Here is a 27,710-nt window from a genome sequence, read left to right as displayed (position 1 = left end):
TACTATTCCCTAAAGAATATAACAATCACTCATGGCATATAATTATTCTTATCTTCCTCCCCTGACAAATCTTGGATAAGCAACTCCATTTTTTGGTGGTTTTACCTTCTTCACAAACCTGTTACTTGTATTTATTTGTCAATTTTTTCTAATTTTGTTGTATAAATTGTCTAAGCAACGTTATCAGTCACAAATAAGGAAAATGCTCCTCTATTTGCTATTCACAATGAAGTATGTAAAGTTACTCAACCATTTTGCGTAGAAACTTGTATTCCTGTCCCATTGCCTGTTAAAAAAGCAGTTTTTTTACAAAAAGAAAATACTGTGATATTTGGAACAGTTAAACTTAGCACAGAATAGAAGTAACAGAAACAACAAGAACCTATATGACCCATGATACGTGAATAGTAAGAACACACATAAATGTTTTAACAACTTGTCATCAGTCACAAAATGTATTCTTCAAATGATGTGCATAAATCACACTGTATTATCCCCGTTCTGGTTATGTGACCTAGATGCAAGTGCATTACATTAACTTTTGCTTGAAAAGCATCATTTTAAACTAAGTTTTGCTTTTCTTAAATCTGCTTTTTCTCAAAATATTTTTTTCCTGATGCTGCAACTGCAGCTATGTGGGCTAAGATAAAGTTTGTGGAAATGGGTTTTCCTCAGACCTTAGCTCCTGTTTGCTGAGCACAGATAATCTATCTATATATTCTTATCCTAATGGCATTACTTTCAGGATAGTTTTGATGTTTAAAATATCATTTAGTTAGTACTAAACTGTTTGTTGTTCAGGATGAAGTAAAAAAAAAAATAAAAAAAATCTCCAAAATCCTTTATATTGCAGCTTATGCCACATACGGATTTGTTCATCTGAGAACATTTTACAGGATTAGCCCCACAATGAACCTTACTAAAGCTAAGCGAACAAAGTGCTTCCCATTTCCAGAACAGCCCTTGAGGCTGAAGTTCTTCCAGCTGAAAGCCAACATCAGAGAAACTTCCTAAAATCCACGGTAGCCTCTCATAAATCTTTTCTTATAGCATCAGCTGGGAGATGGGAGTCTTCAGCTCTATCAGTAGCTTGTGGAATTCAGTGTTTGCACAAAGAACCAGCAAACTCACTCTGTAAAAATGGAAGAAATTCTCCATGGTCCCTGTGGACTAGGAAATGGTGTTGCTAAAACTTCTACTTTGAAAAATGTAACCCAGTAAAGCCCACATACTTCAGAGAAAAGTAATACTGCAGCCACAGAAAAAAACAACAAGGGATATTGTTAAACCGTACGCAGAGATTCTGGAAACTCCATATAGGTATCCTGGAATCCAGCAACCAGAGAAAATTGTCTCTCAGTATGGTTCTTTCTTCCTTATCTCCTCTTAAAGATTATTAAACCGTTAGTAGCTTGGAACCAGACAATTATTCAGAGGCAGTCTGAAAATATAGATACTTCCTACTAACAGTCTACACAGAGCTTTTAATACTCAGGTTATTATGCCAAAGAACTTAATTTGAACAAAGATCATGTTTTTTACTTATTCATTTGAACAGCTAAGCACCATAAGCAATTTTATAACTACCACTATAATGCATTTACTAGCCCTAGTATTCAGTATCATGTCCACCTGGTACACAGAGTGGAAAACAGTTCAACAAACTTTACAATACAGTATCCACCATTATTTATCGTGCATAGAGTAGATCTTCCATGGAGAATCAAGGAGAACAAAGGAGTGGTGCCTAGATTGGTAAATAGGCCGAGCAAACACCCAGGGCACTGATTTCAAAGAGTGGCAGTTATGATGATCCCTAATTCTGAATTTCCTACCTACACTAATTTTTTTCTTTCTGATTTTATCATGCAAATCTCACAGACAGGATGGTATCACTTAAGTACCCGTTTTGTAATTGAGGAGATCTGAAAACTGCATTCTATCTTCAAGGACGAAAAGCCCTTTTTGAATTAAAGTTTTCTAGGTACCTGAAGATGCTGATGGACATTACTGAAATTTGATAGGTATCCGTATGTCTTAACTCCCTTTATTATCCTTCGGAGTAAGTGCATAATGGTTTTAAAGATTGTGGTAGATTACTAGGCATTTCTGTATAACCTGGCTCCAAGAAAACGGAGAAAGTTCCTATGTCTTGCTTCACTATTATCCAGTTCTGCTCTTTCAGGAGGCAAGCCTCCCATTAGTTTCCTGCACTTGAATTTTCATAACTTATTAATTTATAATTTAAAACTAAGGATCTTTACGCAGCATGGTCCTTAGGGATGCGCAATTCACCATGCAAATCATGGTAGCTGCAATGACGAACAGCATTTAATTCACTATTGACTTATGGACAAGCAATAGGATAGCAAAGCAGTATCTTCCCACTTGTTACTGTACTTCTTGGCTAGAAATACATATTTGCATACCTAGGGCTCAGAGTCGTCAATCAGCTGGTGCTCTCAAACCTCCACCATATGCCAGCCTACATAAAGGCAGCTGCTCTCCAGTAATTCTAGTCATGTGCTGCACTGAGTTGCAAAGTCAGGGGATATTATTTTCCTCCTGAAAACAATATTTGGCACCACAACAAGCAAAGACTATTATCAGTTGGTCCAACAAACTTCTGAGGCTGTCATGCACAGCACCTATCAATACTGTGGGTCATAGGACAAAAATGAAATGAAGTGGTCATGCGTTGTTGACTAAGTTAAACAGCACAGAGTCCACCGTAATTATAGAACAAGATAAACTTAAATCATAAAGGAGGTGGACATGGTCCTGGGCATCAAAGCAAACAAAATAGCCCAACAGAACTTAACTGTTAAGTAGAAAAGCTTTGAGAGTAAAAGATTATAGAGCTGAAATCTCCTGATTTCTCCATCCTAAGCAAGATAGAAAAGTCAGGGATGTATTTAACCCATGTGTTACAGTCTTGTTCTCACATGTAAAAGCAAGCACTGTGGTGATTTATACAGCCCTCTGTAAATCCAGAGTCCTCTGTCCTCCAGACAGTCCTCTTAACAACACAGTTAACAGGGTAGGTGAGAACAGGAGGTGACCTCTAGAAAACACAAGAATGTAAGATTTATCCTATAGGCAACTTCCAAATTCCATTAAAACAAACTTCCTTTTTCTCCAACTTTGCTTTCCACAGTGGCCAGTGTCAAACACTCTGGTGACAGCCGGTTAGGGGAAGGTAGCCAGACATTTTCTGAAGCCCCTGCTTACACTTACTATAGTTTTCATAATTTTTGCTGTACCTATGCTAATCAAGAAAAATATTTTTTCTTCAAAATGATCCACATTCTTGGTGTCTAAATAAGTTTCTGATCTTCCTTTGGGAAAAAGTTCCATAGTCTTATTCCATAATGGGTATATAAGTATCTCTTTTTATCAATTTTGTTTGCTAGTCTTCAGTTTAACTGAACATCAACTTCTTTCTACCCATTTTTGCATCATAAGACAAAATAAACAAAAATAGAATTAATTTGTCTTTCTCAAGTTTCTGTCGCTAATAGTCAAATTCCCATGTTTGAAATTCTTTTTATTCATAATGTACTTTAGATATAAACGTATTACCTCATTAACGATGTACTGTTATGGAACAACTACAAACAAACAAACAAAATCACTTCTCCAAAGCAAATGTCTTTTATAGGTCTATGGAAGGAAAGCTGCAATAAGTTTCCCACTGTAAACCTCAACAAATATGAAAGGTCTTGAAAGTGTTTTTGTCCAAGCAACTTATCCTGGAAACGGTTTCAAAAAAAAAAAAATCAGATAGCATTTTGTGGATGGGAGTACTGGAAAGAAAAGTCCTGAGACTTGCCTGCACAGCCCAGAGGTAGTCCAGACGTAACTTCAAGTCCACCTGCCTGGAATGCAGTGCCAAAGCACAAGAAAACAGCAAAATGGCTAGTATTGGTTCATAGCCACGCATATAAAAGGAGCCACCCCTTTAAGATAAAAGGAAAGCAAACAGGTTATTGCAGGTTTTTAAATACCAAATATTGGATATTTTTAATATCAAATCTTTAGTTTGAAACAAGCAGGGACCCCCTAATTGCTAGCCTTTTCTGAACAGGCTCATACAGACAGGGGCATAGGTGACAGTAAATCTGATCACTGCATCCTATCGACATTCAGCTTCTCGAGGAACTTGTCCTAATATGCATTTTTGTAATGTGTGCGCATACTTTTAATTAGGGATATAAAAAATTCAAAACCTCAAAAGCTTAAATGAAATTGGAAGTGGCTGAGGGCTTGTAAAATATGGAAGTGAAGGTTATAACAGTTTTTTTTCCATTTCATACTAGAATCAGACTGCAGTGTGATCAGCTGAGTTATGCTAGGAGAAAATTACAGAATAACAGGGAGGGCAGTTGCTCATTCCCAAGAACTGATCCCCTGTTGATGAGTATTGCTAGATCCTACAATTGCTGAGAGATGAAGGGTCAAGTATTTCTCAGGCACTAACAAATATATAGCCCTAACGCAGGCACAGATTGCTAGAGAACAGGTCACAGATGAACAGCCAATCTTGTGACTGTCTATACAGAAACATTCATCGCTTTAGCTTTGCAAGACACTTACCCCACTGCTTTTCTGTAACCACTGAGTTCCAGAATAACTATGTACAAAATTGTAACAAAAAGCAGGAGGATCATTTTTGGCAAGGAAGATACTCGCAGAAATATTGCCAAGGTGAGAGTCCCCACTACGCAGGAAAGGAAAGCATAGTGGGCCGTGTCACATGGAAGTTCGTTCATCGTTTTGTTTGTTCCGCCAGGAGAAATGATAACTATGGAACTGCTGGAATTCGTATTCCAAACCCAAGGCATGCAGCCAACCTAGAAAGGACAGTGGAGGAGAGAAAGGGAGAAAGTTAACTATGAAATACTCAGAAAGGCAGTTGCCATGGAGGCTGACTGTAGTTCATTTCTAACTGGGAAAACATGGCTGTGGAGTTCTCAGATAGCCAGCTCTCTGCTTTAACAGAATCTCCCTCCTTTTCCTGGAACAGTGTACTCAGTTTTAGGTGGGAGACACACTCTTTGTTCATTAGATGCCAGCAAGGCCAAGCAATTAAAGTCTGGGCTTAGTCAAATAGTTTCCCTTTCAGTGCTCAAAAACAAGAAGTTCTAAAGCCAACATCTTTCTCCTAAAGTAAAACACTTCAGTAAACATTGTGGCTATTTGGGTGAGAAAAGTTCTTGCATAAATGACAGAAATAATTGTGTTTGTTTTATAGACTGAACAAGTAATTCCAATGTCAATGAATCAAATCTAAAAACATATTTTAATCTTTGATGGACAAGCTAAGCATGAATAATGCCTTTTCTACACCTGAGAGCTGCTTCTCCTATGACACATGATTCTAATACAAAGCTTCATCTTTAATTATCCATCCCATTTCAAATATCCAAGGAGCGCCACCTCCTCCCTAGGCTGGAAAAAAAAATTGGTGCATTTCCTCTGGGAAATTTGATCTTATTCTTCCAAAGGCAATATCAGATACACATCCCAGATCCGTTAGGCAAGGAAGGGAGGAATCCATGGCAAACAGTGCAAGTCCCTGGAGCTCCAGTTTTAATTGCACTCCAATGTTCAGCCCTTTATCAAAGGAGAGGATAAGAGTTAACATAAAGGGGGAGAGCGGAATGGCAGTATGAAACTGATTTTAACAGGTACCTCCACATAAGCCCCACCTGTAATGAAGCATCTCTTCAGAAGTGTGTTACGAGACCTTTTTTATTTCATCCTAACCACTGGTGATGAAATTTTATAGCATGCTGTGAAATAACTGATAGCCTGAAGGATGATTAAGCAGTATGCTTTACAGGGAGGTGCAGTCTTTTAAAAAGATGAGACGTAATAGATATAATATGAGTTAAATTCATAACAGCTAATAATACGAAATGAGATCAGAAAGAGTGAAGCGAAAAATCCATTTAATGTCATTTGGTTCAGTGTTCTTAAAAATGCTGTTCATACTAAAGACATCTGAAAACACAGGCATGCACGAGGGCTTTGTAAACGATGTGCAATCCATCCAGGAAAACACCATCTGCTGTGTAACAAGACAAGTGAAATCTCAACGCCTAGCAACTCTCATAGCTGAGAATTCTAGAGGCATTATTTTGCGGAAACTAATAATTTTTACTGATTACACATTTCCCCTAAGCATTTCAGTGGCTACAGGCTATTTTTGCTTCACTAAAGGGTAAATTACGTTTATGAGGTATTCTAAGGTAAAACTGAATGACCACAGGTCTGCTGGAGGTCAGAACTTCTAATTTCTAGTCTGTGTTCTTCTACTGATGTGCAACGTTGCCTTAGGCCTTACAATGTCTGTATTTCATTTTCACTGTCTTCAGGTGGAGATAGTGGTACTTGCTTCACTTAGTCAAAGTAAGCAGAAGGTGTATTGGGGCTGAGCCACAAAAAGTCTTGGCTACCATAATATTCGACTAAACGGCAAAGTTGGATATACAGAACCCTTGCTCAGACCGGTTGGAGGTACTGCATATCTCTATGCACTTGGCATGCTAGCAATCACATGCATGTCTATGTGCTTAGGGATGTGTGTTTCTCACTCAGTTGTCTTCAGAAATTCCCTCCCAGAAATATCTGAACATCAGTAATTCCTGGTCCCTCACTCAGGCCATTGGAATTCACAGGCAAGAGATCCACAGGCAGATCACTGCCAGTGATCCCAGGTCCTAGAGATCAGCTTGGCAAGATACCTTCAAGGACCAGTGAATACACAAAATATAAAATAAAGGGCTTGGCGCTTCAACTAGCACTGTGAACCCCTCAGGAAAAGAGCACCTTTCTATCGCTCAGAATGCACTGCCTGCCTCCCGTAAAAAGACATGATGAAGACATCTGCCTCCTCAGCACCTCCATTCGTGTTTAACATGCTATTTTTGTGTGGATTCGTTCCTCTGGGTACCTTAACATGTTTCACTCATTAGCATTAGCAACCAAAACACTGAAACTGAGTGTTGGGAATCCTACAAGCCAACTAAATGCTAAATATTTAGGTGCAAGTTCAACTCCCATTTTGACATGAAACTCCACCATGTAGAGACCTAGTTGATCATCTACAGTAAAAGAAGCTCACTTTTCAGAAGTACTGAGCAAATTCACGTCATACAAGAGAAGCTTTCTAGGTATTAGATGCTAAAGGATCTTCTAATTAGCACAGGGTAAACATCTCATTACACAATATTGTCTTGAATTTAAGACATGATCATTTCTGATCCGTCTGGACTAAAAATGTTGTGCTGTTATTACACAGAAATATGTTCTGCAATTTGCCATGAAGAAATAAGTAATGTTGCTTGACACCATGCACTATCTGTCACAAAATATTAGCAATTAAACTAGTAAGCAAGCTGAGTATTTAAAAGTAGTTTTCCCATCAAGAACATAATATCTGCATACTATGTAACGCTGAAGTCTGATATAAACGTTAGGTACAGACTAGGTACAGACTAGGTATTATCTGCACATTTTGCTAACAGCTTTACCACTCAACACCCTGATTCATGGCAGTGAAATTTTAAATTATAGCAAAGAACTTTAAATTCAAATAAATGTCCTCTGCAAGCATAAAAAATAATAAGAGTAGGCATTCACAGAACAGAACGTGGTATGCATTTAATGGTATCTGTAATTAGTTATTCTTAAACAGAATGCTAAACTATGCAATATTTCATTTAAATACTCACCACACATCCTTGAGCCACAGAGTATATTAAGATCACAATGAAAATACACAAAATGGTACGAATTTGTATTGTCAGGCACCCTGGAAAACACTACAGAATAGAAAAAAAGATTTAAAGATAAAGATTTTAAGAATATGTTTTAAAGTGTGGTTGTTATTGTTTAAAGGGCTATAAAAAAAAAAAAAAGTGAAGAAAGAATATGGGAATTTTGCCTGCACTGTAGATTATGAAAAAGGCATGCAGTTATATAAATGAGTACGTGTTTTAAAGGTAACTGCATTTTTGAGAATAATAAATTTGAAATTATTACTACTATACATTTTTTCACTATACTTAAAATTCTTTGAAAGGTTAGTAGGATGTCTGCCCACAATGAATACATTAAGTTAGGACGCCACTTGATTTTGTTTTCATGGGGAAAACACACAAAGCATCTTTTGCCTTGCAAATTATCAGCTCCAGATAGCGATCCAAGAGAACATACTGTGGTAGCATGGAATTTGGGAGTGATATTTCTGTCTTCTGCTATAACAGTCACATTAAAAGCCAGGGTAGTTTTAATTATCAGGATCCATTAAAAATATTGAATTTGTCAGAGCAGAAAGAGTAGCAGAGGACAAAAAAGTCTAGTGGAGTGGAGTCTTGTGAATCTCTTGCTCATCTCCACTTCTATTCTCAGTCCATCAGTGTGAAGTGTGAAGTGCTGTGAGCACACACGAAGCCAGTAACAGAAGGTGAGAAAAGAAGCATAAGTCTGTCAAGCACTAGTACTTATGCTTGTTCTAGTCATACTGATCTACTCCGGTCTCAGGGAAAGCTGCTTTCCTCCTTTTCCCCTTGGCAGGGAGTGTTTGGGACATCTAGGGGGATCTAGGGTATCCACAATATGTCTTTGAGACCACAGGAATTCTTCAGTGACTTCAAGGGGCAAGAATTAGCTCGAGGAAACAATGAAATTTGAAGGGGGGACAATTGTGTTTTTCCTGAAAGGGAGGTGACTCAGATTCATCAAGGCTGGATTTGACTTGTGATCAAATGGAGCAAGAGAAAGATTAATTTTCGGACGCAAGTCATGACTTTTGAATAAAACCTGTCTACCTGCTGGGTAACAACAACAACAAATGTAGACTTCCCACAGGCCACAGAGTAGGGGCTTCTGTACACTTGAGACAACAGAAATCATACATTGAAACACCTCCTCTTTCTTTTACATAGGCACAGAAATTTCCACTACGTGTGTGACCTGCGTTCAAGTCAGAGAGTCACAGGTGAATTGGCTTCACCTGCACTGCAAAACATCAGAACATAGCAAACAGAGAAGCAACAAAAAACATGCGTATTATGCGATTTGCAAGTACACTCTGGCTTCAATATGGATTAAGTCCACATAAACATAGCTGGGAAATAACCAATGAATATCAGCAGTAGATTTGTATAAACACAGTAAAAACAGAATGGGCCCAAATTAAATGGGTTACATGAGCAACTAGCTTAACTATTAGTCAGCTTCACTAAAATAATCTGGGATATCTAGAGATTAACACTTTTAATAAAACAGTGATCATATTGTAGAATAAAAATTTGCATTCATAAAAACATTAAACAGGACATGTCCCAGTGCAGACCCTGGAGTACTCCACTTGTTACTGGCCTCCAAGTAGAGCATGACTCATTAACCACTACCTTCTGAACCTGGTCATCCAGATTGTTTTTCACCTATTTAGTTGCCCACCCATCTGGCTGTCCAGCCATCTCTACTGAAATCCTATGCACATGTGACATGAAACATGCGCATCTTTATCTATATAGATAAAACGCCTTTATAAACATTTTGTACAAAGGAAATACACATATTGCATTAATTCATTTTGCAATAGAAGAAATTTAAGAATGAATTCCTTATCACTCACACAGATAAAAGCAGTAATAACAAAATGCTGAGAGTCTCCATAATTTGAAGATAACGTCGCATGGTTAATAACGACAAGGCAAAATGCTGACTCAAAGAGAGGTCTGACACACTACATAGGCATTTTATTTTGTGGTGCATATACGTTATAAGAGTTGATATGTTAGTCTATTGGGTTAAAAAGGAAAATAAAACATTAAAAGGCAAAGTATGAGAGACAAGTCTCAATTAAAGCTCTATCTGGCATTTAAAAGTTTATATTTCTGATGTTTGGTCCTTCTAAGACTGCATCAGCTCTTTCATGTTAGCATACCATTTGGAGCTTCATTTTCTTTGTTTTCTTTTATTTGCAGAATTATTATTAGCTAAAGAAATGCTGTCAGATCCCCTGTACGGTAGGTAACTGGTAGAGTTAAATTTTATTATAGCGATTTTATGAGGGAGATACAAAAGCATGGAGAAGTTGAGTTACTTGCCCAGTGCTAAATAGCAGATAAGTGCCAAAAGACTGATTAAAATAGAGGAATACCCAGTTTACGCTCCTATACAGATTTTATGAGGCAAAACTTCTCCACACAATTTCAAACTGCTATATCTGAATTTTTGTATTTATTTTTCTAATGCAGAATCCAATCCTGTAAGGTACGATTCAGTTCACTAGAGGAGTCTGGAATAAATTCAAAACCTGCTGACTGCTCCAGAGAAATGTCATAAAGAGGAGTGATTTCCTACCAAGTTCATCTGTATTTCTAGCACTCACACACAGAACAACAGAAGATAAACTGCTATGCATTTCTGAGACAAAAGAGATCATCAAAATTACTTCCAAGTAGTTGTGTAAATTTAAAAATAAAGATCTAGTCTGTACCAGATACTCTGCTAATTAAACTATTTATGTTTCCATGAAAACAATTACTCTCCTCTTGCCAAAGAGCATTAACTAAAACAGAGTGTGTGCTAATCAGCAGAACTGAGTGGCTGTGTAGGTGTTTTATCCTGATATTTGTCTGAAAAGCCTAAATTTAGATCAAGCCAGTAAGGATTTCTTTCACCATAAAATCCTTTCTTCTGATCTGGCAGGTTTTCTCTTTCTACCACAACCAAATGTCCTTCCGCTTCATTACTGTTGTGAAAATGTAATGCAGGAGAATTAATCATTACAAAAGGTTTTGTAAAGGCCAGGGGTGCGCATGTAAAACATTGTCCTTTACAGTCAATGGGAGCTCTGGCAGGAAAAGTTTTGAAAACAGAAAGGAAGTTAGCAGGACTTTACACTCAGACATCAGTCAGCGTGGAAGGGACAACTAGCACGTTCTGTAGTCAGAAAGGAGAAAAAGTCAGGTCAAAGCAGTTGTTTATCTGGGCACTGGAATGATCCGATAGCTAGTGGTAGATATTCAGGTAAAATGCCGCAAAAGAAAACGCATAGGGTTAATGGCGCAGAACCCTCTCTGCATTGCTGTGAAGATTGCTCATGTAAAAACTATACCTTCATGGGAATTTTCTTTCTTTCTGGAGTTCCTCACATATAGCTTTGCAACAAATTAGGATAAATTAGGTTTCAGAACAGGACTTCAAACTCTCTGATGCTGTGAAGCAGGCACCGATGCTCCACGTTCCAAAGGACAAGCAAAGCATCGCCACCAAAAGAAAGAATAGTCATAAAATCTCAAATCACTTACTTGTACTCGTGTGACATGTAGGTACATAATACAAGCCACTAGGAAGCATATGCAGAACACCAGGAGAACGAGAACTACGGTACTCCTAGAATCAAAACACAACAGAAATAGAGCGGTGCAACTCCATAGCAGATGGGAACTGACAGAATAAGGGTTATTCTGAAAGGGTATGTTGGATAAATGCTGGAAGGTGCCCTCCCCTCACTCCTGCTGTAAAACCAACAGTCATAGAGGAAATTCTGGTAGTTTCTTTCCTTGTTCTTTTACTTCAAATTTGACAGCAAAACGTGCTGCTCTCAAGAACAAGAAATGTGTAAACGTTCTTGTATGTGATACCCACTAGGACTTTAGCAAGGAGAGCAAAGTATCTCAAAAATTCAACTGTACAGTGTCTCAGGAGCGAATCTTTCTAATCTTAGGTTAATGCAGAATATTCTATTTGTGGAGAGGGCAACCCAATTACTTGGCCTTCAGGCCTTGGCAGTTGTATAACAGATACCAGACCCTTTTCTTTTCGTTTCTCTCCTCAAAGATACAGAAATCAGAGGTCAGTCAACTCAGTCGCTGAACAAGTCAAATAAAATCAGACCAGATTGTGATCGCCTCTTTCAATGAAACAAAGCAACCTCCTCCTTTTGAGACTTTCTCAATGGTTAAAAAGATCTTAGATTTCACAAAGATGCTGTGATAATTATTATAATTCTTAATCCTCCTTCTCCTGATCTTCCAAAATATGCCTGCTCTATATAAGAAAAGGGGTACCGGCCCACCATTTCCTTCCTCCAGCAAGCCTGTGTTATTGGGATAATACCTTATGGATGTGAACAATCTGGCAAAAATTAGACCACCAGTGCTGGTGCTCCGATTTATGCTAGGGAATTGCCTGGTCCCCTGACAGCCATGGGTATGAGGCTACATAACAGTAGCATAGCATGACCTTCACATCTTTTTTTATACTCTTGTGAGAAGAACTCAGTTAGATCAGATGAGAATTGTGGCTGCATGCATGCATTTATATGTGCTCTTGACTGTTACTGAGAAAAGGCTTCTGGTAGTATAGGATCATAACACTGGAAGAAAGAGAGGGTGTCCCTCCTACTGTAGAATTTCTTAGTATTTGACCTTGACTCCAAATTCATATAAGAATTCCCCTTAACACACCAGCAGGGAAAAGGCTGTTGCATATTATGCATATCCAGAATAGGGAGGTGACTCTAAATGCTGTCACAGTGCGAATTCTAAATACAAGTAATAACAGACAGCAGGCTCCTCCATTCTTTTAGATAACTGGCTTTTATTCAGGATGGCGGTACACTACAAAAAAAATGGAGGGGGTATGACTGCAACAGCATCTTTTAAGGCAGTTACAGCAAACTACAGAGCTTGTTCCAAGTTGGACCCTGACAGAGATTTGGGTTGGCACTAGCAACAAAGAGTCACATTGTTTTTTAAAAATAAATGCAGCATAGGATATCAGAAAGGTTCATCACCAGTGCTTCTAGGGGCTACGGTATATGCATGCCCCCATAACTGGACAGTTTAGGTTGATGGGAACATAGCCTTACTTTCACCAGCTCCATCTGGGGACATAAATACCTCTTGAGCTGAGAAACTGTTTTGTTCAGATGATCACAAGAACTGTGAGAATGTCAAGCCCACTGCTTTTTGTGTATTTATGCAGCAACCGGCTTTCCTACAAGGTTGTCTCCTCTCTAGATTTTGAACCTCCTCCTTGGAATATTGTGATACATGTCAAACACTATTATTATCACCTCTCCCATTATAGTAACACATTACACTTGTCTTGGCTGTTGTATTCTCTCATCATACTCATAACCACTTTTGGCAATCTAATCAGCAACTTAAAGTTCAAAGTTTTGTGGAGAGGGGAAATTTTATGGTACTTCCAAAGTTTCAGTCTAGCTTGTGGTTGCATCTGGTGTCACAGCTACAGAAGAGTAAGAACAGGCTGGTACTTTTATTGTCTAAGGACACCTCCCATACACAGTGGAAGAAGTAACTTTGACGATTCAGCAGTTGGCTTTTCTAACTGACCAATGATGAACCAATCCACGAACGCCGATCAGCGTGGCGTTCAGCGGTCAGGTTCAGCTGGAGCTCCTGTGCCTGTCAGATTAACGGTTAAACTGAATTTCTGTCCAGCTGGTCTTTAAGAAGTGATGCTACTTTTTGGAAAGGTTACAAACCTGCCATGTCATATGATTCAATAAATGTCATTCTAGTTTCAACTATGCTACTATTCTTTGTCTTTCGCTGTTCTAAAATGCTATGTACTGCAGCGGGACTTTACTTCAGAAGAAAGTGAGACAGTTCTTTACCATGCTTCAGTTGTTCGGTAGAGGTCTATGGTAATTACACGATTTCTGTAAGTGGCTTTGAATTCTTCAGATGAAAGGTGTTATAGAACAACTTTAAATGGTGATTATCATCATTTAGCAATAACGATGTCTCTTAAACTTTCATTTAAAAATGATAAAACCATATAAAAAGTAAGCATTATTCTAATTGGAGATTTGTAAATAGAAAAGAGCTGGGCTAATAATGGGATTTTCAAAAGCATTATTCTATGGCCAATTCTATTCCCATTGAAATTCTAGTAAAAGTGATGAAAATCTAACTTTGAATGTTTTTGATATTCTCATATGAAAAAAGGTATTTTTAATCATTTTATAATCTGAAAAATAATTATACCTACTTATTATAACCCTCAGATGAGAAAGTAAAGTCTAATTTCTTTTTTCTTTAGTAAGCATTTATACAGAACAGACAAAACTCAGAATTAATTGCTAAATTGTATCACTCCGAAATAAGCACTCAGTCAAAATACACCCCCAAATGCATCATGAGTATTTGGCTATGTCTATTTTAGAGCAGCCAAGGTCTGACTGCAGCTCATATATAAATGGACAAACTAACCTTGCTTTAGGCAGCTTGGGTAGTGAGAGCACCGATAGCAAAAAGCTCAATGCAGGCTATAAATTTGTGTTGAAAAGCTGGATGGATACTTCAGTGCTTAGTCCCTGATAAGCTCTGTTTAGCTTTATCTATGTTGCTACCAATACCTGAAGTAACTGGTTCAAAGCCAGCTCACATGCATCTAGAAAAGTTACAGTAACACCTTTATTTTCAGTGTGGAAATGTTTTAAATTAAATTTAGTTTCCCAGATTTCAGCATTTTCTTCTTCTAAACACATCCTCCCAAAAATTATAAAGACTAAAACGAAGAGAAGAGGGAAGAATTTGTTTTAAATAAGCCAGCTATGACTAACGCCCTGGCTGCTTTGGCAAATGGAAGAGATAACAGTCAGATTCAGTATACACCAACAGAGACTCTCCGGTTCGAGAAGCTGCAGACCTGGCACTAATAATCACTGTGTGAATTCTCCTTGCAGAGACTTTAATGTTTTCATTTGCGCAGGATGCCTGAGGACTTTCCACTTGGAATCATAAGGGCAAAAGACACGAACTTACTGTGGTATTATCAGAAGGTAGACAAGGCCAAATAAGGCAGCTAGAATTAGTGAGAGAACTACAGCACTGGTGAAATACTCATCCTGAAGCTGGTGATACTGTTAAAGAAAGGAAACAGATGAAGACAGTGAGCACTGTACATACACTCATCCACCCATGCTTAGTGATTCTCGGCAAGGAAGAACTATAGCCTAAAATAGAACAAGCCTCTAGCCTTTTAAAAACATAGGAATAAACATCTCTTAACTCACATGAAAAATGGATGAGGCAAGTCTACGTAAGGTTTTCCTTAACAACCACCTGTTTCAGCTGCTCCCATCAGTCCAGACATTTGTTTTTCATCTTGGAATTAGTCAGAGGTGGGCTAGGCCAAGGCACGAGTTTGTTTTTCAAAGCAAAAAGCATCCAGGCATTTTGAGGCAGAAGGAGGAGGTGCTCCCTCCTTCCTCCACCGCGCTGTCACAGACAACACCAAAAACCCCAAAGGCTGCCTGCAAGGGGCACTGTCCCCAGAATTGTTCTCAAAAGTACATTGAAGGGTGAATTGGAAATAGCTCCTAATGGGAGCTCCAGGCCTATTTTTCAGCAATTATTGCTTCTGATTTCACAAAAATCACGACATTTACAATAGACCACATTTCAGGGGCTAAAATTATGTCAGTGTTTTCTCAGAAACATCCAGATTTCAATCTCATTTACACAAGCATAAACTCTATCAGTTAGATAGAATTATTCTAATTTTATATCAAAACAACTGAGAGTGGGATGTGATTATAACCTTAGAAGGCAAGCAGCCAAGTAAGAATACATGCATCATTTTTAAAAGTAAGTAGAAACTGGTGCTAGCATCTCATATACTCTAACCCTATAATACAAGTACAGCGTAGCACAGCGCATCTTGCAACATCCCCAAAAGATTTTCTCAGGGAATAGAGTTTACAGCAAATGGTTCCAGATTATAGTATGTTCATATTATTGTTAAATACTTGCTACACAAGTGTCTAGTTTTAAACAGGTAAAAGTGTGAAATGCAGAGCTGTCTGGGAAAACATTCTTTGCATTAAGAAATGACAAGCCAGCTCCTGGAAGTCTGGGGATATTTTGTGTTGCAAGATTAAAAAAGAAAATATCAACCACATGAAAGATCATTTGTTGAAGTTCTAAATATTTCCAAAAGACACAATATACTTGAACTGAAACATTCCATTCCCTTCAGTAACCCTCACATAGCTTAACTGTTATACACAAAGAACTTTATTCATTTTGACCACAAATAGTAAAAATTCCATAATCAATCACTATGGAAACTTGAAATCAAAGTTAAAGCTCAAGACTTTAAATAAAATTCAGTCCAATATGGCACACAGCCTCCTGACTTGAAACAGCATCCTGGACTATCTAGGTATCTGGACTACCTATAGTATCCTAGACTATGACGTGACTTGCAGTGGAAAAATAAATTAAAGGTTACTGCCAAATTAACCCAAAACCATATTACTTTTGCTTTTTCTCACTTAAAATACAGCTACAAACCCAAACAAAACCCACACAATGTAGGAATGAACAGAGTTTCTGAAAGAGTTATCTACTTTGATAACTCTTCTGCCATATATATACTTATAAACTGGAGTGCCTGCACTCTTTCCACTGGCATGAGATCACAACCTTTATCCGAGATTTAGCCTTTTCTTTATATTTCATAGGACGGGTGGGATCGACCCTTATCACCCTATATGTGCGGAGGGAAGCCTCCGCCTGCCATTCTCCAGAGCAGATAAGGAGGAGACAGCCACACTGCCACAAGACATCATTACACGGGCGACACAGACCAGGCACTTCAGGGAAGCAATAGGAAGACCAAAACATGGGCAACGTAATATAACGAGGGGAGGATTTTTATGAGGAGAAAGATACGGATCTTTCTTTTTATCCCCTCCAAGTGCTTCCCCAGAAGGTGGAGATACTGTCTTCCTCTTAGTTAAGAGAGAGTCTAGAACATTATTTGAAGACAGTGAGTAGAGTTTAGGTACTGTCTGAAAACACCCAGGCAAACAATACTAGCTGGCCCATCATCAGCAAAACCAGCAAAAATAATTTGAAGAAACTTACTTTATTCTCACGTTCAATTTGTTTATACTTCAGGGTAAAGAAGTTCAAGTCAGCCATCTCAGATTCAGTTTGCCGGGCCTCTATCAAACGGCTGATGTATCTGTTTACTCGAGTTCCTGGAGTATTGTATACAACATTTGTAGAAAAAGAGGAACGATTCCTGAGTTTTTCAGAGGCTGTCCTTAATGCTCTCCTCTGTAGCACAGATGAAGAAAGAAGCATATATTTTATTAATATTGGAATTAATTACTGTTATTCTTATTATCTCAAGTTCACAGCCAGGAGGAGGATTTCATTAAGCAGGGCACTGCAAAAGATTGAGATCTTGTCTCAGTATGATTACCAGCTCTTTAAAATTCCTTAGCTGAAAACCTGATCTCATTAAAATCAATGACACAACTCCCACTGCATTCCAGAATTTTAACTCTCATCTTCAGAAATTCCCTTTACATACTGGCCTTTCTGCCACTAAGGAAATAAACCATCTGACCCCAATCAGTGTGACTTCAGCAAAATAGCTGGCAATTTTTACATAAAGAGAGACGCACAGCTCTTGGAGAGTCCTACTCTCCAAAGCTCTCCAGGTAACAATACGTACTGGAAAAGAAAATGTTTCTTAACCTCTTCCATAACGATCATATGTCACATATGTCATACGACTTGAGAGAGTTCAAAATACCAGGTACTCCTACTTCTAACTCACCTGAGTGCCTCTCTTTTTAAGACCTCTTGGACATGCTTTGAGGGCACTTGCAGATCCAGCTGGAGCAGTCTAATAAATGATCAGTTATCCACAACCGCGTTTCACTGGGTTTAAGTCTTCCATGATAGCACAACTGACAAGATGGTCACTTACAGTTCTTTATAGTGCGAAAGATTTGTCTCAAAGCATATCTGAAAGGGATTTTAGACAATCTGTCTCACTTTCTGTTGAGAGAGACTAGGGCACTCACAGAGATAGTCAACCACGCTCAGCCGTGCTGCTGGTAACCTCAGCTGAGGGAGGTGCAATTTACACCACTAGGCGTAGATCAGCACTAGCATGTCTGTCCATGCCTTAACACACCCTGAAAGGTTCAGGACCTTCACAAAATGCTCTTGCAGCTGCAGCATTTCTTAAACATGGAGTAAAAAAGAGGTAGGCCAGCCTTTTAAAAGAAAAACCAAACAATCACCTTAATGGTTAGCACATTGAGTGGGAAGGAAGAGACATCAATTAAATATGCTTTTCACCTCAAAAGGGGACAAGCCTTACTTTCCAAAAGGGTTCCAACAGCCAGGCTATAGTGACTGTGCTGGGCTTGAATCTCCATCCATTCCTACTACAGGAATGATTCCTTTGTAAAGTAAATAATCTGAGATTCATAAAGAGCGAGCAAAGAGAGAGAAGCGTGACTTCACAACACAATGTTTAGGGGATTGACCGTGGGTAATGAACGTCCTGAGTTTCAGACCATCCTTCACACACTGTGTGTTATCTCTAATCACCACCTAAGGTAAAAGATGTGAGGAAGCCAGGACCAGGCCACAGACCCCTCCCATTATCAGCTGAATGCCATAAATGCAACTGAAGAGTGAAGGTGCCTCTTGTTTGCCCTCCAAAATAAGTGCATTCAGGCAAGTTAAACTACTTTTGTAGAGTTAAAAAGATATTTTTTATCTAACACCTGCAGAATTCAAGAAGACCGTTCAAAACATGATATGACAAGTCTGCTCAGGGGAAAAGACACCTTTGGCTCAGGATATAATCAGCAGACCCTTTAGAGTGCCTATCATCAAGTTTTTATAAAAAGACACTTAATTTACTGGTTCAGAGCAGTCAGCATTTAACAGCCCACATTTAAAGGTTATATTACAAAATATCCTCATAAATCAGATGATAAAACACAGTGGTGATCACTATTCAGGTAATTCAGTAAGAATGGCAGTTTTCTGTCTTATTCAACATGAAGCAGTTCTTGTAAGATCCTCACTGAACCTAAAATGGATGACAGTAGTCCATTAGCTAACATATCAGTTTGTATTACATGTATATGATATATGAATACTTATGAACAGTGGAAAAGGGTAACCACTTCCTGATGACTTAGCTTTGTGATCTCAAAGATAATGGATCTTAGCAAAGATAAAACACCTTTCCATGTCCTGTTTTGCTGGCTACATATGTAGAGAGAAGGTAAGATCAGTATTAAATGACTATGAGGTTACTTGAAGCATTTTTCTTCAAACTATCAGATCCCATTATTTGTAATGCTGTCTGTGGTGTAAGAACTGATTATTTCAGTATGAAAAAATACTCTTGTAGACATACATTGATAAGACCTTTCAAACCTGAATGTCTGTCTTTGTTGCTTACAACAGAAATCTTAGTTTACCAATGATAAACTCTTACAAACGTGTCTAACCCTAGATAAAGATATTTTCTCCTGAGAGAGATTTTTTATAAAAGAAATAGATGCCTACAACATAGTAGTGAGGGTGAGAAAAACAGTTTTGATTTAAAAAAAAGCAACACTTCTTTATTTGAAAATCTGGACTAAGAATAGACAACGGGAGTTATTCTCGTATATGGAATAAACTATGTTATCGATTATTCTATTCTAAATAGGGTTACAGTTACCGTGCTTAATCAAATTAGCTACTGCTCACATATAATTATTTTTGCTAGGTCTCCTATTCTTTTTTTTCTAATATTATTTCATACAGTAGACTTACATGATTCCCATATGTGGTTAAGATATAGCATTTTGCTGGAAATTAAACAGATAAATAAATGCTCCAGTATTGTGCTGGCTTCAAAGCCTTAATAGCCATAACTAGTTTTACACGATTTGAAGACTAACGACCTCTGAAGAGACCCTGGGTTGCAACACAGTCTATTTATATTAAAGCCTTATGTCATGTTCCATGATAAAAGTCCCCCATCAGGTTCAAAAACTTGGAAGAACAACTGGTTCAGTTAAAGACAGCATTTTAGAAATTGACTCTGAATGTTCTGACATGAGAAAATTTACATCAGATCCCTAGCAAACCCATATCTGGATTTGCTGTGTATACTACCATATTTATGCATGCATACACACAAGACACATCATAAAGGACTGCACATGTTTCAAAGAATGTGTGAGTTACTTTTTTTAAATATTCAAAGAACAGTACTACTTCACAACTGAAAGGTCATATTCAAGCTATGTCTGGCCCTGTCTATGAACAATTTATAAGAGCAAACTTGGAGTTTCTGAACATCTTCACTAGAATTGTGTTCTAAAGGAACTAAGAGAATAGTCTATCCTCCAGAGGAAACATATGCATACACAAAATCCAAAGTAGAAAATTTATAATGCTGTCTGATGGTAATATTTATATTGAATCTTCAATAGACATTCCTTACTAAAAACAGTAGAGCAACCAGTCAAGATGAATCCATCTGCTGACTAGGAGGACTCACTAGCAACCTATGTAATATTGCCACCTGCTGGCAAAGAAAGTGAAACCAGCAACTCTTCAAACATTTTTTTTTCCCTCTGTACAAATTTCTGGTTGTGCAGAAAAGGAAATAACACAAGATATAGCAATTATGAGTTAAGGCATTACCTGCCATTCAAGGCTACCATGTTTGGTATCTCTATTAGGGACTAAGAGTAACCTCTTGTACAAATCACTTACCTTTCACTCTTTAGGGAGCCACCTAGCAATACAAAATTACTGTTATTTTACATTTGATGCCATCAGCTTGAAGCTGTGGTGGACTCAAGATACGAAAGACTAGCTCTTGGTAACTGCGTAAGTAGCCTCAGAAACTCTAACTTACGTGAAAGAAGCCTTCAACAGAAGCCACAGAGGCCGTCTGTGCTGGCTCAGGCAAAAAAAGCTTCAAATTTGAGACTGGTTATACCTGAGCTTCATCTCCACCATGAGACCCTTACATGTATTTCCCGTTGCTGTGCGCACCAGATGGCTCTAGGTCCAGGAGGATCCCCAGAAACTCCACTATCAGCTGGCCAGGTCACCTCAGGTCTTCCCAGAGCAAGGCTGGTTCCCGTGGTCCCAAAACCCAAGCCCAAAGAGCCCACAGGAATTACCTTATCGTCATCCTCGCATGTCATGACATTGGAGAAAGGGATCTCCGCTTTAAACATCTTACGACAGTGCATGAGCTGAACGAGCAGGTAGCAGACTGTCTTGAACTTCATTCTTTTGGCAGGCTTTATGTCTGAGAGAATCAGTCCAGGAAATATCTGTTGGTCAGAAGAATAATATTCATAACTGTGATTATAGTCACATGCAGATATATGTACCTACAGACATTGACACCATCTAGTGGTCAGAACAAAGAATATCATAATATAGTATTCTGATTAAGAAGCAAGCCGTCTTGATAAACATCTTATATTCGCAGGTGCAGACTACTTCACTTTTTTAACTTGAAGTTAAAAAAACTATTTATCCATAAAAACTATGGAATAGATGGTATTTAAGCACATACCCAACGTTTTGGAAACTGTTTTCCTATAGAAATGAAGGCTATAAAAAAGCACATTAATAACAAACACAAAAGAGGCAATATTTGTATTTCTTCAACCTTAAAATAATCTCTGGAAAACAAAGAGGAAAAAATAAGGAGGAAATTAGCATTTTTATTAATTGCTTTTAAAATATATCATTTCAGTCTTTTTCTTATTTATTTATTCTCTTAAATTAGCCACTGAGAAGCCCATTAAAGCAGAAGAGGATAGCTTTTGCTTTAAAGATGCATGTGCACGTGTGACCTAAAAGGAGACTTTGAGGTACTGTGATTATATCTTACATATTTCTTCAAAGCAAGAAGCATTATACCATAGAGAATTATTCTCACAGGGTTTTGTACAACCTACTCTCTTTACCATAGAGCTCCCAGTTCAGCAAGGACAAATGTGTTCTTGGTTAACTTTTAAGCCTGTGTTTAACTCGTGCTGACTTTAGTATACCTCAAGTACCTGTTCAAATGCTTTCATAGATCAGATTAAGGGACATCCTTTATTCTACCCTTGGCATTTAAACCATTCTTACTCGTGCTTATTGCACGTGAACAGCATTCATGAGAAACGTGAAAGCACCCCATACTATCACAATATAGGAACAGAGGCTTGTAAAATCGTTTTATTCTGGAGCAAAATGATAATTAAGAAGCAAAATAGGATTTGGTCCCTGTGTTCCTAAATACAAAAGACAGAGCAAATCACACTCCAAAATCATTTTTTGAATGCTCTCTAAAAGACAAACAGCATTGAGGATTTGCTGTCCAGTCTTTACAATATTACGACTTACCAGAGTACTTTACATAATTGCTTAAATGATCAAGGAATAAAGAGTGAGGTAAATTGGAAGCATTTGCTTAATGTATTTTTTCATGGATATCTAAATTCAGAGAGTCTGGGCAAAGGACCCCATGCTTATATCCTGAATGGCATCTCAGATATTGGTTTGCTATACTGTTTAACACCTACAACTGCGTATTTGCATTTTCTAGAGAATCAACAGCGTATCCTACTGAGCTACCAGTGCTCTGTTCAGTCACTTACACTGTAACCATGATAAACAAAAAGACTTCTGTAAGAATAGTTGCACATTTTCATTAGCATACGATTGTTATAAGCATATGACATTTTAAATGGGGAAAGGTTCCTAAGTTTGCACATGTACTATATTGTGCACTGAAGGGGTGAATAAAGCCAGGTAGTATAACCTGCACTGTGCTGCACAATCACCAGCTGGAGTCTAAAAGGACACTAGTGTAATGCATAATTTCTCGATTAAATATAGCTTAAAAAGATCTCCATTAAGAGATTTCCAGTATGAACTCTCTCTTTTGAGGACCTTCTGGCTAGTATATCTTCATTTTTAGGACTCCACTAGGTTAGCTCAGAAAAGATGCTCTTAAGAGGAGTAGAGAGAGCTTCAGAGGCTTTCTGAAGGTGCCATTAAGCAATCGCCACAGAGGAGATGCAAGAGTGGCAAAGACCAAGTACAACACCTTGCTAGCAAAAGATCTAAGAAGGCATGACTGAGAAAGGCAAGTACATGGACATAAACATAGTTTCCCGCATGGACTGGAAGTCCTACAAAAAGAGCAGAATTTAAACTTTCCTCGATGCAACACAGCAGCTGCATTTCTGAGAACAATCAGAAGCCTGAAAATTTTCAGTGAATACATTTTCTCTCAGGCACTGTGCTCCCTGCACACATGGCTTTCCCTCAAACACATATATTTTTATGTATTCCTGAATATGTCTTCGAAGAAGTAGGTAGAGCAAACAGTTTTGGCTGACACCATCCACTGTTCTGGTCTTTTGTAGAGTTTATCAGCATGTGTTATTTCAATGGTGTACAACCTTTGGATGTTGGAAATACAGCTGATTCAAATCAAAGTCTTTCAACTCAGATCACTCAAAATTAACTGGAGTACTGTGTCTGTTTTGGGGCTCCTCAGTACAAGACAGACACGGACAAACTGGAGAGAGTTCAGCAGAGGGTCACCAAAATGATTAGGGTGCTGAAGCATGTGACATATGAAAATTGCCTCAGGGAGCTCAGTCTGTTTAGCCTGAGCAAGAGAGGGCTAAGGAGGGATCTAATAGCTGTGTCTTCAGCTGCCTAAACAGCAGTTATAGAGACAGCACACCCACACTCATCCCAGAGATGCACAGAAAAAGGACAAGAGGCAACAGATATAAGTTGAAGCATGGGACATTCCATTTAGACATAAAGAAAAGAATTTTTAACCCTGAGGGTGGCCAAACACTGTAGCAGGTTGCCCAGAGAGGCTGCAGGATCTCCGTCATGGGAAATGCTCGAAATGCTCAATTGGACAAGGCCCTTAGCAGCCTGGTGCAATTTCAAAATTGGATCAAGCTTCAAGGCTGGCCTTGCTTTGAGCAGGGGTTTCGGCAGAAGACCTCCAAAGGCCCTTCCAAATTAAAGTACCATCCGATTCTACGAAAACGAGTGGAACGTGTATGGAATCTGCTCTTCGCTGCAGGCCTAGGCCCCAATCACCCAAGTGACATTGCAACGCACACAGCAGGGCACCCTGGCAGTTCCCGGATCACCTATAATTTATATATGGCTTTTTTTTTTTTTTTATCTAGTGATTGCAGGGCATAGAGGTTCTGCACTGGGACCAAAGAACTTCCATTCTGTTATTATATCGACAGCATAAAAACACACATAAAGAAAGGAATTCTATCCCACTTTGATCTCATAAATAACAGCTCTTTAATTTTTTAATACTATTTTTACAGCAGAAAGCACACTTGCCACAATGAAATTCGTAGCAGAATATTTCAGTGAGCTCACCTTCTGCAGTAAGCCTCTGATAATAACAAGAAACGCGGCAGAGTCTATTGAAACAGACTTAAAAAAAACCCAGCCATCTTTCACTCTGCCTTTTCTCTGAACTTGCTCCAGGCTAGCACTACAGGAAAGCTGGACTGCAGCATTCTCATTCCAGCTCATTCTGTCAATGCATTTTACATTCACACTTCTTGTTTTGACCCTAGGGATCATCCCTTATTCTGTTCTCTGTTCGTTTGCTTCATAATTTTAGGAAAGGTTGTTTGTTTGCTGCAACACAGCCAGCAAATCAGGTTAAGAGCTGGGATTTTCTACCAGAGCAGTATGAAAGCAGCCAGAGAGAGTATCTAAAGCTTTGTGAGCATGCAGAAAACAAACAATCATTGATTAAAATTCTGGGAAAACACCCCAGTGTTTGAATCTCTTGTAATACACTGGTAAGGGATTCACTGCTGCTTATCTGGGATTCTCAGAAACAGCAGCAGACTGCTGTTCCCCTGACTGTATTCAACCCTGGTGCTTAAAAAGGCATGGGAAAGAAGATGCTAATGACATTCAAAATACATTAACAGAAGCCATAAATGCTACACCCTGTGTCTGTCCTTGCTTTCAATCTTCAGTTAGGCAGGACTATGTCTCTTGATAGCAGTATCTGCTCCATTACTACCTGCAAGCTATTGAACTTTGCTGGGTATTACCTTGTCCTGAGATAGGTGAGCAAACGTCATTTGTTTTTTAATTCTTATGCCCAAAATCATTAGGCATTTGCTTTTCCATCCCTCTTTACTGCTCTTGTTATAGATTTTGCTTATTACTTCTCAGCTAACCCTCAGAAAAGTATATTAGTGTTTTTCACCAGTACATAATGCCGCTTCTATAAGACAAATTCCTAGCTTCACTGTTCACAGCAGTGTACCTGCTTTCTCAACACAGATACAGAAAATGTTTTAAAGCAGCTGCAGAAGTTAAAATAATTTCTGGAAGATCACGGACTGAGAAAAATCTTTTACCAGTTCCCTGTATTTCTCCCTTCCACAGATTCCACATTTCTGGAGGAAGAAAAAGAAGTCAAAAGAAAACATTAACTCCACCACCAGTGGCAGTGATGTAAAACCAGAGCATTTCCAAGCTGTGGGCTGCCACACTGGTAACACGGCATTAGCCACAGGACCGATCTGGAAGCCATAGAGTAACACACCCCGCGCACCGTGAGCCTCTTTCCTGCCTCTCGCTTGCTCCAGGGTGGCACAAGCAGCCCCACTTGCAACGCTGGGCTACGCACGCGCTAACAACCTGGGCAACGTAAAGCCGCAGTCATGGATGGATCAGCCCCCAGCCAGAAACGAACCAGAGCTCCCACTGAACGGCCGAGTCTATCTGCTGCATCAGATCTGCTACGACCAGCACAGTAAAACTTGGAATGCCCGAGTTAGGCATTCAGGTCTCCAGCTCGGTTCCTCAGTGGGAGCTGTCAGACGTTCAGAGCACCAAGCACCCCAGGCTCACCCAGACTTGACAGCAGTGGCAGCTGCAGGCCGTCATCACCTCTTAGGAAACAGAAACCAGCAGTGCGTGCCCAGCTACGGACTCGGACGCCCAACTTCGGGCATTTCAAACTACAGCGTTTTTGCCAAACATACTTATGCTTGCAGCATGCTAGCAAAAAAGAAAGTTTCTCTGAGTAGCTAGGAGAGCCTTTGCACGCCCTGCATTTATTACAAAGCTCTCCAGTCTCTTAAATAGTGGAGTTTGAGTCAGAGCTCTCCCGCTACAAAAGTACTGGTAAACAAACGTCACTAACGTCAAAATACTCTGAGAACGAATTAGTCCAGAAAGCTGGCAAACTATGAAGACTTTCTTGAGACAAAGTGGACTGGATAAATTTACTATAGCCAGGTACAGAAAGTCCTAGGGAACTGCTAGCAAGGTGGATGGATTTACTGGGCTGCAAGTGCTCTGAAGAAAACAAAAATTTAGCAGGCTTGAAAAGGAAAAGAATTTGAGAACAGCCCAACGTGTTCATGTAGACCTAACTAGAGCGATTCCATTAAATTTACTTTGTAGAGAAGGAGGTTTCCTACAAATATAGATGGAACCTCAATTTGAATGTATATTATAAATTCAAAAGAATAAAGTGCAGTAGTTTTAGTGCTATTATTTAGTTATAGTTTAGTTCTATCTTATTTAGTTCTATTTCCTCACCAAGACAAAACCTTATAAATATGTCAGAAAAGTCCTGCAATAACCTGCTGTCAAAAATCTGATTAATTCATATATATCAAATTGCAGTAACTTTAAAACATTAGATGAAAGAATTTTTAAGACACGGTAGAACAAATCTCAAGAGCGTATATGAGCAGATGCGCATGTGAGACATGCTAGTTGTTAGCAGTGATTCACAGACAAATTCTAATGGCAAGCACATGTAGTAACTGTGTATCCCACCTATACCAGCACAAAAGCAATCATGAATGAAGCCCCATTTACAACAAAATATTGCATCAGATCCTAAATTTGTGAAGTCTCTGTATGTGGCTATTTTATGCTTGAGAGACCTCTGATTCAAAGTGAACACTTTAGTGCAAGATATGCTCGGCTAAATAGCAAAAAATAAAAATAAGAAACAAAAAACCCCCAACCCTCTGCCTATCCCTGAAGACTAAGAGCTGTTCTGAATGCTGACAGAGTTATGTCTGCTCTGTGTTTTTTGCTCTGTGCTATATTGCATAAAATTCATTCCACACTGGCTGAGGAAAAAAAAAAAAAAATCAAATCAGCCACAGCAAAGACATAAGAAGACAAAGATCCGTTGCTTTGTGGCAGAAAGACATGGAGCCTAGTAATTTATTTTAACATAGAAGAAAGATCATCTGCTTCATACAACAAAGCTAGGCTGATTAACAGTAGATGAGGATGCTATACTCCAAGTCAAAAATACTGCCTTTTCAAGCAGCAGAGTGATAGAAAATGTGTTTACTTTCCAGCTACTCCTTGGTGACAGGGCTGCAACGCAGGAAGTTTAAAATCACATCTGTTTATGCCAGATGAAACAACAAAGTATGACAGTGATGTGACAGCCTTTGCCACTTTTCTTGCAGCTGCTGTCAGGCAAGCTAGAACGAATCTCAGGTTGCTGAATTTCTGCCTATTAGATCATGAGTCAAAGAAATTAACTGATCAACCTTTTGAGCTGTTAAATGCAACTCTAGTTCATGATAAATTATGCCACAGGTGTGTGCTGTAGATAATTGCTTTAGATATTTCTGACATTTACATCCGTTTTTAACTTTTAAACAGAATTTTCCAAAGGATGCTCCTCAGTTATGTTTTCTTATTGACAGGATTCTCGAACTTTCTTGAAGTTTTCAACAGATTTTTCCTAAAATCAGAAGACACTTCCCCAGCTATTGCTTTAACTTCTGTTTTCATCTGCCTGTATTTGGGTTT

At 38.7% G+C, this 27,710-nt stretch overlaps 1 protein-coding gene across 6 annotated transcripts in view; it reads right to left on the bottom strand.

The window, feature by feature from the left end:
* Window positions 1-27,710, bottom strand: part of ADCY1 (adenylate cyclase 1) — a 163,250-nt gene that overhangs the window by 24,022 nt on the left and 111,518 nt on the right. For 3 of the 6 annotated variants that reach the window (XR_011139776.1, XM_068936073.1, XM_068936075.1), the window contains 7 exons: window positions 21,014-21,169; window positions 16,932-17,126; window positions 14,823-14,920; window positions 11,331-11,415; window positions 7,740-7,829; window positions 4,597-4,853; window positions 3,829-3,959 (listed from right to left, as the gene is read on the bottom strand). Coding sequence is in view for 5 of the 6 variants with exons in the window: in XM_068936073.1 (XP_068792174.1) it covers window positions 3,829-3,959; window positions 4,597-4,853; window positions 7,740-7,829; window positions 11,331-11,415; window positions 14,823-14,920; window positions 16,932-17,126; window positions 21,014-21,169 (1,012 nt within the window). In the remaining variant the exon portion in view is untranslated. The remainder of the gene's footprint in view (window positions 1-3,828; window positions 3,960-4,596; window positions 4,854-7,739; window positions 7,830-11,330; window positions 11,416-14,822; window positions 14,921-16,931; window positions 17,127-21,013; window positions 21,170-27,710) is intronic. The other 3 variants (XM_068936074.1, XM_068936076.1, XM_068936077.1) reach the window with 3 other exon arrangements.

Source organism: Struthio camelus, chromosome 2 (assembly GCF_040807025.1).
Source record: "Struthio camelus isolate bStrCam1 chromosome 2, bStrCam1.hap1, whole genome shotgun sequence".
Lineage (NCBI taxonomy): Eukaryota > Metazoa > Chordata > Aves > Struthioniformes > Struthionidae > Struthio > Struthio camelus.
The sequence above is the reverse complement of the archived record's forward strand: the minus strand, read 5'-3'. Positions and strand labels throughout refer to the sequence as shown.